The 13,424-nt window shown below is 35.6% G+C and overlaps 2 protein-coding genes across 2 annotated transcripts in view; one reads left to right on the plus strand and one right to left on the minus strand.

Moving 5' to 3' along the window:
- Positions 1–1,421: 1,421 nt before the first annotated feature.
- LOC135694452 (dynein light chain Tctex-type 5) lies at positions 1,422–2,626 on the minus strand. The gene has a single exon (XM_065213209.2). It carries the CDS (start codon positions 2,193–2,195, stop codon positions 1,596–1,598), a length of 600 nt encoding a protein of 199 aa, XP_065069281.2. The 5' UTR covers positions 2,196–2,626; the 3' UTR covers positions 1,422–1,595.
- A 2,733-nt stretch (positions 2,627–5,359) lies between these two features.
- Positions 5,360–13,424, plus strand: part of LOC135694589 (HEAT repeat-containing protein 1) — a 31,564-nt gene continuing 23,499 nt past the window's right edge. Inside the window, exons 1-11 of the mRNA XM_065213395.2 lie at positions 5,360–6,313; positions 6,874–6,956; positions 7,588–7,824; positions 8,460–8,558; positions 9,157–9,265; positions 9,749–9,853; positions 10,026–10,207; positions 11,086–11,309; positions 12,040–12,155; positions 12,643–12,840; positions 13,253–13,418. Of these exons, the coding sequence (XP_065069467.2) occupies positions 5,456–6,313; positions 6,874–6,956; positions 7,588–7,824; positions 8,460–8,558; positions 9,157–9,265; positions 9,749–9,853; positions 10,026–10,207; positions 11,086–11,309; positions 12,040–12,155; positions 12,643–12,840; positions 13,253–13,418 (2,377 nt within the window). The 5' untranslated portion in view covers positions 5,360–5,455. The remainder of the gene's footprint in view (positions 6,314–6,873; positions 6,957–7,587; positions 7,825–8,459; positions 8,559–9,156; positions 9,266–9,748; positions 9,854–10,025; positions 10,208–11,085; positions 11,310–12,039; positions 12,156–12,642; positions 12,841–13,252; positions 13,419–13,424) is intronic.

Below are 13,424 nucleotides of genomic sequence, written 5' to 3' on the forward strand. Positions count from 1 at the left end.
TTTTTGTCTGAAAGATGGTGGCTAGAGTCTCCATTATTTAATCTCAAGAATATAGACTCATTTTTGTCACCACAGCCATATACAATACTGTATCCTCGCCTCGATTCATGAGGCTCTGGTACCCAGGGTAGAAAGGTGGAAATGTCAAGGGGGATGGGTTGTAATCGCAGTATGTGACAAGAAAACAGATCAAAACACACTGTTCGAGATCGTTGTTAACATCTCTGTCGTCTTACTACAACCATTGGAAGTGGCGTAAGCGTAAGTAAAATTTCAGGAAGCAGAACCCAAAATTTAAAGATAAAATCAGCGTTTGTCTACTTTCTTTCTTTATAGAGACTTGACAATCATTACGTACAATTATTGAAAAATGTTTATATTAATTTTTTCATTTTTTGATCACATGAAATCTTCAACGACTTTTACCAACTTTCACCGTGACCTTCACCAACATAATACACAACCGAATGTTGAGTGAAGCAAGTATTGAAGAAAGGGGAAGGGAGGGGGGGGGGGTAGGACTGGTACACCTCCCAGTTTTCACATCTCCAGTTTAAACTTCTTGGGCAAAAATACAGCAAAGGAAGATAAAACTTGTTTCTACAAGCAAAGAAGAACCATTTTAACTTAAAGGTCCGAGCTGTGAAAGATCCCCTCACCCCAAAAAAGTAGCAGTCTCACCAAAGCTAGCATTCTCATCGTTCTAAGCAAAACTTTCCAACGATTTCAGATTCTTACAAACCGTAAATCCTCGAATACGCCCTCATGCTCGAATAAGCCCCCACACTCGAATAAGCCCCTACGCTCGAATAAGCCCCCACCTAAAAATTCATTTTTGCAAGAAAGCCCCCAGGGGCTTATTCGAGGATTTACGGTACAGCAGGGCCACCGGAAGCTGGAGCCCCCCCCTTCCCATAATGGACAAACTGTACAATATTTCCTTTATTACAGTGTACTGTATTAGAAGCAATACAATGGGCAGCCCCCCTCTCCCCTTAATGCAAATGTCGTTCCGACGGCACTGTACAGGGGACCTTGGAAAAGGAAAAAAAGCAATGCGTACAGCCTTCAGGGTAATTGAAACTCTTTAAAATATGTATTCTTCAGTTCGAGATGAAAGTCTGCAAACAGATTAATCGTCAAAAAGTATCGAATAGTTATATGCCGGAAGCAGTGCTGTAGTGCTAGGGGGCTCAGGGGGCGGTGCCCCCTTGTCAACGATGAAGATTGACAAATTCCTACTTTTGCTATTGTTTTTGCAACATATTGTGCAAAGCCCCCTTGTTATTTAAATAGCATTACACAACTGGTTGGAAAGTGTGTCTTTTCCAGAAAACTTGCTTTTCTCTGAATACCCCAATTTTTTCTTTCCCGGATCGACGACAATGTAGCGAAAGAATTTGTCAAAGAAACAATGCGAGCAAATTTTATAAGCAATTTACTACATCCTCCATTTGGATCATAAAATCGCGATTTGCGTCTATCACCGTCGTCACCAAGGCAACAACGGAGGAAAATTTTATCCTTGGAGACCACAAGACGCAAATGAATTATCTTGAAAGAAAATATAGAAAAAAACAGTTTCCATTGGTAGTTTACTCAAAATAAACAGCAAATACAGTTGCTACTGCGAAGAGTTTTCCCGTTTTGAACTCCGATGTGGCAAAAGTGTCTACCCCTGGGTTCCACAGTGCTCGGCTAACAAACCTCATTTCCTGACCTGTATCACTTCCTATGTGCACTAGACATATAACACGGTATCTGTCAATGCTCAATGCTTTCACTTTCGATTTAATATCATCAGATATAATCTTTGCTTGAAGTGGAGACTCCTTTTGATCGTAGTCCATTCCATCCAAATGTCGCTTCAATGTTTCAGTTATAATCTCTCGTACACGGCAATAAGGAAATGTCATATCAGGCTCAAGTTTGTACGTGTTTTCTATTTTTTCTTTGTTTATCTTGGCATCCATTGCCTCTTCCGATACTTTATGTTGAAAATGGTGAAAAATACTGCTGCTAATTTTTCTACCACCTCTTGGCTGGATCACATCCCTGAAAGCGTCACTCGCCAGCATCATGTTCGATATCTTCCTAGTTGGTCCTAATGGTGGATGGTATTTCGTATCTGTCGATATCTTCCTTGTCGGTTTTGTGACATTTCTGACTCCTGGGTCGACTGTTTCTGTTTCCATTCTCGGGTTTCCTTAACGACAAATGAGATTTCTTTATTTGAAACCACAAAGTTAAGAACAAGACTAAGGTGTCAAAGAGCTAACGCGTTTTCGGTGCTGCCAGTACAACAAAATGGCCTGGTTGTTTATCCGTCCTCCTTCTGTTCTGAGCGCTCAAGCTTATATAAATACCTTTCAATCTCTCTCCGTCGTATATACTGTTCAAACCATCGGGCCTCTGATTTTCTCATGAATAGAGCCCTTTATGTCTACTCAGAGGTTGTTCATAAACAGTACAATAGGACTTACAGATGCATGAAAACCAATGAAAACCTTTTCAATAAATACTGAAGTTCATTTTACGACCAATCCACTGGAAACGGAAATCGTTCACTGCTTTAATAACCTTCTTGCTTTACAATTCGCGCAATTCTACACGAAAGAAATAAATTCCTTGTAATGACATCAATGCCATTGTGATGTCATTTAAGCTCGTATTGTGTTTCAACTTTCAACGATGAATCTCCCCTGAATCTCTCAATCTTTGACATCCACTTCCTATTTCAGCTGGCCTGTCAGAATGTAGTGGCTTTCGTATACCCCTTTTCCATTCTCCTACATCCGGGCGGATCCAGAGCAAATTTGAAGGAGGGGCAGTTGGTAGTGGGGGCGCTGAAAATTTTTTAAAAATTGGTGACGAGAATACGCTGTATACAACAATTATAGATCCATTTTCGAAAGGAACAACATAACTTTTAGGTAATTCTTGAAGAAAATTAACCTATTGGTCTCAGAAACTTTTTCACCTGATCAGTTTTCAAAAGGAGCGCACAATTTCCAAAAAGGGGCGCCAAACTTGCTTCAACTCGTTGAGGGAGGGGCAACTGCCCCTAGTTGCCCCCTTAAATCCGCCACTGCCCTCTACAAACTTCAGTGTTCCTTTTGCAGTCAAATTTTAAAGATAGAAAATGTACATATCTCAAATCATTGATAAGTGATCGAGAAACAAATATTGACCGAGATTAATTGTAATTGTAATTGTAATTGTAATACGAGGTTAATAAAACAGAACAGAACACAACATGTCTACGAGGCTTTAATTTTTTTCAAATAATTTCAATGCAATCTTATCCATCTAAACTTGCAAATAATTTTCCAAAAATTAATTAAATCTAAAAACCTACATGTCTACATTCAGTAAACAAGTTCTTTAAATTAATCTACCCAAAAAAACAAAAAAGAAAGAATCTATTGTATAAACAATAATCCAAAAACAGTCCTTGATCCTCTCAAGCACAGTAAAGAAGCGCTTGCAAATTGCTTGCTGCGAAAATAACACGAATGGATTCCGTGAAATTGCATCACTTGTTGGCTGCTCAATTAGTGCAGCTTTTGTGGTGTGTAAAAAGTTTTTCCTTTAAAGAAGAGTAAACAATTCACCAAAGGTTGGTGGACAGAAGAAGTTTACGACGCCGAGAGACGAAAGGTCTTTTCTGAGGGAACTACGAATTACACTTACGTTCAAAAAGTATTGGGACACCCTTCGAAACTTCGAAGAAATTTTATGCAACAAATTCGGAAAGACTTTTTTAAAATCTTTCTCATTAAAAAAGTACGGCAGTTATTTCCATGAAATTTTCACAAGACATTGTTGATATTTTGAAGCCTTTTATGTACGCCAAAAAATTAAAAATACATCTACCATAAAATTTCTATAGGTCTCGAGACGAAAACATGGAAGCTCTGAAAACTCAAGAACTGAGTTAAGAGAAGCGCTTAAAAATTGCTTTCTACTATAATAAAGTAAATGGATTTTGCGATATTGCATCAATTCTCGGCTGCTCAATGAGTGCAGCTTTTCTGGTGTGTAAAAGTTTTTCCGTACAAGAACAGAAAAAAATTTACCAAGGGTTTGCAGACCAAAGAAGTTTACGACGCCTAGGGACGACAGGTCTTTACTGAGGGAACTGGAAGTAATAGGTTTGAATCCTTACTAGATATTATGTTGTCGTATAAAAGGAAGCTAATTTTTGGAACATAAGCAAAAACATGGCTATAGAAGTCATGAAAAATACAAATTTTCCAGCGTTATAAGAAGAAAATGCTCTCTCAAAGCAGAAATTACTCATCGACGATGAGTACAATGGCTTTTCCTTTAATGTTACGCAATTTTAAAAGTAGCTTGAATAAATGCAATAATTTAATAAATTTGTAGCATTTTCGTCGATGAAGTAAATTTTTTTTGAAGCTTAAAAGTTTGATTTTATAATTTCTTTAATAATTTTTTTTGTTATGCAAAGGTGAAATTAAAAAGTTGTATTTGTTTGGACAGCTCTAAAATTTTTGGAAGGTCATGTGACTTTGCCATTGTTAGGCCATTCAGCCCTTCTGCATATTTTGCTGTTATAATCAGGAAAATCGAAAGAATCCTGTGTTTTCTTGGTTATTCTTCATAAGTTGAAGCATTTTGTTAACTTTTTATTCCATTTTGGGGAAACTTGGGCCTAGATTATTTGTATAAAGACTTGCCAAATCTGAAAAAGTTTCCGTTGCAAAACCAAATCCAACGCAACGCCATAGTTCGTTTATCGAATTCGTCCCAATACTTTTTGAACGTAAGTGTAATAGGTTTGAATCCACACCGACCAGACATTTCGTTGTCGTGTTAAAAGAATTTAAATTTAGGAACATATTAGGAAAATAATTTCATAATTTCATGGAAAATTGTAGAAATCCTATGCTTTTATAGTTATAATTCAAAAGTTGACGTGCTTTTTCAACTTTTAACCACAATATCGGGATACATACATAGGCTCTAGATTATTTGAAAAAAGACGTTCAAAAAGTATGTACATATATCTGAACAAGTTTCTGTTGTAGAAGCGAATCCAACGCAACGCCATAGATCTTTTATCGAATGTGTCTCAATACTTTTTAAACGTTAGTGTAATTACCACTTCTCTTAACACATTGCGATTTAATTTTTAACACGTTATGGTAACTGACTAGGTACATTTTTTTAAGTTCAACTTGAGATAGGGTGGTGCTAAACAAGGGAAAAAACTATTGCTGCCGTTAAATTTTTGCGGCTCTGGTCCCCATCCCAGGATAGCTTTTCAGAAAACTACAAAAAAGTAATAATGTTTCTATGGTCACCGTGATAAAGAGGCTACAATTTCTGAATCGAGAAATCAGAACCACATGGCCTAGGATTCCAAAGCGTGGAGTCAGGAAACGACATTTGAAATTGATGCTGGGAAAATTTTGAATTGTGGCTCAAAATGACGTCTCTTTCGAGGCAGTTAGAAAATCTTCAGATTCCAGATGCTTTGCTTGCTTACAACTTGCAAAATAAACGTGCCTCAATATTATTTGAAGCGCAAGAAGCTGCTGATATAGACATCGATACAATTTTTTCCATCGGGAACACAGGACTGGAAGAGCTCCAAAATATCGACCCCGAGTTTTTGAAATTCGAGAAAACCCTGTTCAGTGAAACTGCAAAATCGATTGAAAGAACACAACAGCCTAAAGAGTTTAATGATAGATTAGACAAGAAACTAAGCGAATTTCTTGTCTGCGTTTCACCATATATATTGACGAAACCGGCACAGCAGGCCCTTGAATGGTTGGTTAGACGTTTTCGCATCCATGTCTTCAATACGGATTCGCTGATGTCCTGTATCTTGCCTTTTCACGAGACAAACCTTTTCTCTAGAGTGGTTAGCATAATAACTTTCAATAAGGAGACTGAGAAATGGCAATGGCTGGCCTCATGTCAAAAAGCTGGGACCCCGTTATCCAAATTGACTCTTATACAGCACTGCTTGAGTGACAGTGCATTTCTCACCTTCGTTTGCGAAATGATCCCAAAAGCAATTGACCTCAGACAGGGTAAATCAATGGAGAAATTGAAAACACTTTTTTCGTTCTATGCAAGTGTGTTACTCGGTGTTGCAGAGTCTGCGCCAAACTTAAACGAATCAAGGGTTGGGAAGATTCTGCCTTACTTGTACCAGGGGCTGAAATCTGACATTGAAGACTACAAAGTATCATCATACATGGTGCTGTCGCAAGTATGCTTGATGAAGACTTTCAAAGAACAGACAATTGTTCCTTTTGTTGATCTTATATGCAAGGTATGTGTCATCAGGGGCAATCCCAATGAGTCCCTTCAAAGGGTGTTTATCATTACAAGTATTTGCTGAGTGAAAAAACCCATTGAAATAAAGTCTAAATATTGCATTCTAATTTTCCAATTCAGTTGCCCTAGAGAACGTTGATGAAAAAGTTATTTTATAGCCCAAAGTGCTACTGGCAACAAAAAATTTGAAATGAATTCAAAGTTGCTAATTCATTTGGTCTTTGATGAAAACTTTGCTTGTCCCTGTCAGGCTGAGACTTTGTACAATAAGAATTTTCAAAGTCTTCAATAAAGAGTTTTTTCAGATATGTGCAACTTATTCCCAAAGAGCAAGTCATTGACTTAACCATACCCAATATAAACACGATAGTTACAGCTGGCTCAATTATAGGCTTTTTTATCTTTTTAGCATAAATTTATAATGTTTGAATAAAAACATAGAATTTGACACTCTTTGTGCACCAGTTTAGCTCTAAGTCCCATCTTTAGACCCAATGTAGTAATTTTACATTTTGTAAAGGTTTAATACTCAACTAATTATGTTTCACTTTTCAGTCTTTGTCTGCTGACACAATGAAGCTTGGAATCATAACCTTAGAGTGTATCTATAGAAGGCAGAAAGGACAACTTCCTAACAAGTAGGCCTTTAGATTACAAAAATTCTGCTTTCTCAGATTTTCTCAAATTTTCTCAAATTCTGCTTAATGTTAGAGTTTCAATGCATTCTAAAAGAAGATGATTGAAGAAGTGAAACAGCAATCCAATGCCATTATATAACAGTACCTAACTGTTATTTGTTTTATCCAAAAGAAACAGCTGTTGTTTTGTCAGGCAATTTCAATTGCTTGGTTATTGCCTGTTTGAAGGCCGACCTCCACTTGGCGGCACGTATGGCACTATCAAATTGGTGCATGCTCAAAGGCAATAAATTGAGAATCACATTGACAGGACAGTAGAATCAGTGCAGAAACCTTCAGTAGTGTTGAAAAAATTGCTTTTTTACTTCATTTCCCATTTAACGCCAATTTTGAAGAAGTTGGTGCAAGTCTCTCACAAGCTGAATGAATGGCTTACCGATTTTGATAATGTACAAAGTAGCAGCTGGTATTACCGACACAGCATAAAAGGAGTTGGTCATTGACTGTTAAAGACTATGGATCAAAGTTTTAGCTATGCCGATTTTTTTCCAAGAAAATTTTATTTGATTTGTTCACTTTATACAACTGAAGTCATACAATTTCTGAAGAATAGTTTCTCTTTCTGTTTTAGGGCTTTAAGAAGACTTTGTGAAACTAAAGGAGCAATGTCCTTGATAAGTGAGCTTGCTGAGCAGAATTCTTTGCCATGCCTCCTTTCCATTCTTCTAGTTGGGATTGTTAATCTGGCATTGATATCATCACAATCTGATGAGTCAGCAACAGAAAAATCCAGTGACTTCATCTCAGCCTTTACAACACTATTTCAAGTGTCAAAATTAGAAGGAAATTCATTGAAGTACATACTGAGGTATATGCTTGGAGCTCTATGTTTGACCTTTGCATAATATTCTAACCTATCAAAGTGACACATGACTAATATTTATCAAACCTTATCCACTTCCTCCTTGACTTACCCATGCCACATTTATCTTAAGCATTGTCTTATTTCCAGATCTCGAAATGAGCAAAACTTAGGTAACTGGTTGATCAAGCCCAATATTTGATCAAGCCCAACTGGTTGATCATTTAGGTATTGATCAAGCTCCTAGATGATATTTATTTTGAAGCAAAGCAAGTCAAAAGTTTTGGAAAATTTTTCAAACAACAATGGCTGTAATCAATACAAATATAAACGGCCCATTTAGGGTGTACATTATGTGAACATGGACTTGATTTTTTTGAAAGGGTAATAAATTCCTTCACCATTTTATAAATATCTGAGCAAGAAATCCAGTGTCTCATTATTTTTGCGAGACACAAGAAACAACTAAAATATGTCAAAATGTTTATGTAAATTACATTTACAAATACTGCAGGTTAACAGAATTTCATGATACTAAAAGTTACTGATTGTTCTGATTGTAGAGTGTTTGATTTCTTATCTTTTTCACTTTTCCCTTTGCTAGTTGTATAGATGCTGACATCTTACTTCTCTCTATATAGGAGGTTTTTTGAGCAGTATATAAAGCTAAGAAAAGTGTCTTCTGATCCTGGAAATCTTTTAAAGCTTGGCAAAAAACTTATGCAGTCCTTTGAGAAACGGTATGTATTTAATTTACTGAAGTGAGAAAACTGCATTAAGTTATTTTGTTAACATATTCTTTAATTTGTTTTAAGAAAGTTAACTTAAGCAACAAATCATGAATCACATAAATAAAGCTGAAGTAGAGCATATTTCTAGGCAATTTTTGTTTTGTAAATTATAAGATTATAAAGACAAGATCAGGCTTCGGATTGTTATTATTATTATCAGGATACTTTTAATGGCATTTTGGCATCAAGTATATATTATGCAATAGACTGGTAAAAGTTCATCCAAATATTGCTGTTTCTTTAAATTTTCACAGGCTTGACTTTAGAAAGTCTTGGAATTTTTATCTTTAATAATTTTTTCATTATAACATTTTCAGAACATAATTTTCAAAAATTGTTATGAGCTTAGAAATTAGCTTAATTTTTGCCAACTTTCTATCAGTTACAATGAGGTTCAGTTATTTGAATTGCCTTGGTTTTACATGGCTTGTAAAGAAGCTTGAAGAATTTTAACAATGAGTGAATGTAGTAAAGGTTTAATAAAATACTTCAGTAGAATTCAGAACCTCATTACACGGAATTTACTGAAATATCTTGATCTTTTTAGGTATCCCGCAGAGACAGACTCTGTTGTCAAGGATTTTATTTCTCAAAACTCAGAAACAGAATTGCTTCAAGAACTGTTTCTGGCAGGAGGCGCCTCTTCAAAGTATAAAGTATGTTGTTTTCTTCATAAAGAATACACTCTATAGAAGTACACTTACTGGATTATGTTATGAAAATCTACTTCAGAAATGTTTTGATTTTGTCCATGTGTTATCAAGGGCCAAGCACAAATTTTTAAAGATACACTAATTTTCAAAAGGTGATTTTGAGAGCCTTTATGTTCTTTATAATGACCAAAATCAAAGCTGCCACATTTTGAAACCTATCTCAGCCCTTGTCAATTGTATATTTAAGAACTATATTAAATAGCAATTTATGCTATTTGTTTTATAGTCTAAGTTGCTACTCCAAGTTTCAGGCTTGATGCAATCATCAGGCAACTGTAGCAATTTGTATGAAAAAGCAGTCTGATATATCCAGAATGGTTTTGAGAGTAGACATATAAACACCTGCTTATCACCGTAATTTATTTTTGGTTTTAAGTTTTCAAATGTGGATGTGCTTAGAAATTCGAATATTTGTTGTTTTTACAGGTCATCCCAGGTACAGAAACGCTTCTGATTGTCAATCTTAATCACCCAGAACCTGTAAGGCGCAAGATGGCTGTTCAAGAAGTGATAAGAAATTTGAAATCTGAGGTTTGAAACATACTTTATAACGATCATAATCATTGTTACTACTACAACCACTACCATCATCATCATTATTATTATCATCATCATAATCATAATCATAATCATAATCATAATCATAATCATCATAAATCACAATTGTTGCCAAAAGTCTTTATTTCATGTCTCTTTATTTCAGGATGAGAGCGTTGAAGGCAGAGAATTCATGCAAAGTGCTTTGGTCCAAAGGCTCAACGACGATGATGATTCTGTTTTTATGGAAATCTTGAAAGCAGGTTCCTGTCTCCTTAAGGTCGTCGAAGAAGCTACTTTGCTGGATTTGTTTCTTAGGAAACTCAAAGCTGCTCCTTTTCAAGAGAGGTAACATCAAAAGTTTTGTTTATTGTTTTGTTAAATGTAAGAACATCGCTGGTTAATGTGACTGTATTTTGCAAGCATCGCTACACGACTGAAGAGATTATGCTGTTATAACATCTTTTAATGAACCATGCATAAAAAAGATCTGACATCAAACGGCTGTGTCATATTTTATTCCAAAACGACATTCTTGCCTTTGTTTAATATAATGGTTTTTGAAAATGGCTTAGAAAAAAGCAAACATTGTACGACATACTAAAAGCTTTTTCGTCTGACACTCCTCAGAGCATAAAACGTCAGAATAAAAGCGCGCTCAATGGTTGGACTTTGTCTAACACCAGACTTGGAAATACGAGCGGTGATAAATTTTGGCACAACTCGGTTAGTCAAACATAATTGAGAAATGATAAAGAGAACCTGGCCGTCCTCAGCTTACCTCTTAACTTCACCAGTTGGTTGAGATCCTCAATCTCCTGTTTAGTGTACCTCTGCTTGAAAAATGTGAACAGTTTTTACTATAATGGTTTTTACTAAAAGGCAGAAGCACATCTAACTTAAATATATTTTTCGTCTCACAAGCCTCAGGATGTAAATTTTTGGATGATAACCAAAAGCTAAACGATATCTATGTGCGGATCGAAAGTGGCATAAGAGGAAGAATGGCGCTGTTTTGAAAGTATTGCTGTACTCTAGGCTCGTTATTTTTTTATGTTCTTATTTGTTCTTTCACGGTCTTTAGCATTTCGTATTTCACCTTTAATGTGTATCCGCCACTGTTAAAACTGATTAAATGTCTGTATTAGGGCTATTTCATCACATTTTGTGTCCTGGTCCAGGTGGAAAAGCAACTTTTTCACTTAAAATATGCCCTTTATTTCCAGATTACCCTTGGCTGCAAATATCGTGGAGATTTTTAGAGATCACAAATTTTCAGTCGATTCTGATCAAGTATCAGCACAGCTAATCTACTGCTTAATCCCAAGTTTGTTGCCTTCTATAAGTTTTGCAAAGGAACAATTATCGATTTACAAGAACCTTCTCGAATCGGACTTTGGCTTGAAGAATCCTTTCGTGTTAGGCATCCGCACAGTTTTGCAGAAAACAGGTAGGTTAATGGTGTTCATTGTTGAGAAATTTGCTGCATTAAGTAAACGAGTCGATGTAACAAACAACATCGCCGAGGTATCGGATCTTCATATGAGTATGCACTTGATAACATCACAAGTCAAGGGATGGCAGAGACTTAAAGATCCTAAGAGATATTCTTAAATACATCAAAATACTTTCACTTCTCGGCACTTGAAACCTAGAATTTTATGCGAGTACAATTTTTATCAGAGACCTCTAACGCTTAGTTGATTCAAAAAGTGATTAAAGTTGTATCTTGCGTGATGAACTTCCTCTACATACAGCTATACGGCTACTTCTACTTGGAAACATTGCTTTGCGAGAATGACTTTTGCTATCGATTCTAAAGCAGGGATTGCAAAATACATTCAAGCTGTTGTTTAACCCTTTTTAATGCCAAAAAAGTGCTTGTGAAAAGATTTTGATTAATATGTTTTGTTTTTTGAAGGGAGAAAGATATTTTTATTGCAACAGTATCATTTGATGTTTTGATGTTATGTCAATGTATTCCATGAAATTTCTTCAGCTAAAACCTCGTTTTAATAGCATGTAATCCCAGATGGAGTTGCATTCAATTTTTAGGGAAATTAGTTCTAAAATATGAGCATGTTACCATTTGATTTCTATAGATTTTTAAAGCTTTGCCAGGAAGAATTATTTTCTGTAATTTAACAATGCCCCATCTATAAATCTTGTTCTCTTTGTAGATTTAAAAGACTTTCAGAATTCCTCTGAAAACAAAAACCTTATTGCTACCATGTATCTGAGCATATTGGATGCAGTATCATCATTGCTGACCGAAGATAATGATATGGAATTCTGGGTAAAACATTTTATGTTCTATGTCTATTTTCATAAAACTATCGTAAATTACTTGTTGCTTGTAATTGGCGACTAAACGCTCTACAAAAAGTTTTCACAGTTCCCCATTTGTTAGCAGAGAATTTGCTAATATGGTTTTGAAAAAGTTTAAAGAATTTCTTATTTAATCGTATGATATTTACTTGCCATTGATCCTAATTTAAGCTATCGAGTGCTTGATTAATTTCCAGATTTCTGGCTAAGTGCTTTCGAGGGGGCAGTAAATTGAGGGGGCGCCGATTACGAACTATGATCTCGTAAGAGGGTTTGGATTTAATTTCATTTGACGATGGCATGAAATCCTTTGATTTTCATAAGTCCATTTTGATTACGATATCAATAAGGCAATATATGATATAAATAGCTGTGTTTTTGTCTTTTTTATAATAATTCAAAACTTTAATATTAGATGCCTAAAGAATTTTTAACACATTTTGTTTCTTTTTTAGATCAAATCTGCCCTTGAAGCTGCAGATACGGGAAAAACAAATTTTGTATTTGAAGCTTTTCTGTATGCGGTTTTATTCACGTTGCTTGATCAGCTGCCACAGGCGCAAGTTTATGACTTTATTTCAAAATTTGAGGATTTCATACGAAAAACAGTAAGCTCATTCACAACTGTGGAAGGAAAGGAGGGTTATACAAAAGTATGGCTGTTTTTAAATACACTTGAGTTTCATTTTTACTTCTTAGTTGCTATCTCATTGTTTGTTTTTTATGGTTTAGTGTTACTTCCGTTGATATTCTTGTACGTTGTCGGGGGAGGGGTTGAGCTTTATGTATTAGGGTATCGAGGGCATGCTGAAAAGAAGACATAACGTCATAAGCTGTTACGGTCATCACTATTCCAGGAATAAACGTAATTCTAAAGAAGTTTATATTTGTCTTGTTTCTTCTCTCTTTCTGGAAAACTATAATTTTTCAACTTCTGACCTTCAAAAAAGACCCATTACTAATCTTTACAATTCATATTTCTTTAAATTGGATCTTTAAGTTGTTGTTTTTGTTTCAAGCTTTTTTCCTAATATCATTGAAATATGTAGCGTATTTTGTTTTCAGGCTTTGCGAGCTCCCAATGATATTAAGGCAACATTCTCCGAGATAATCAACGCCGTTGCCATCAAAAGCACTGCCAAAGATAAAGTCAGATTTACGCGGATGAACGTATTTTGTTTGTTCCTGAGGAAGATCTTACACAGATTAAGCTCTCAAGACACAATCACAGGTTGGC

The sequence above is a fragment of the Rhopilema esculentum genome, chromosome 8 (assembly GCF_057945365.1).
Source record: "Rhopilema esculentum isolate cy_ngs chromosome 8, ASM5794536v1, whole genome shotgun sequence".
Classification (NCBI taxonomy): Eukaryota; Metazoa; Cnidaria; class Scyphozoa; order Rhizostomeae; family Rhizostomatidae; genus Rhopilema; species Rhopilema esculentum.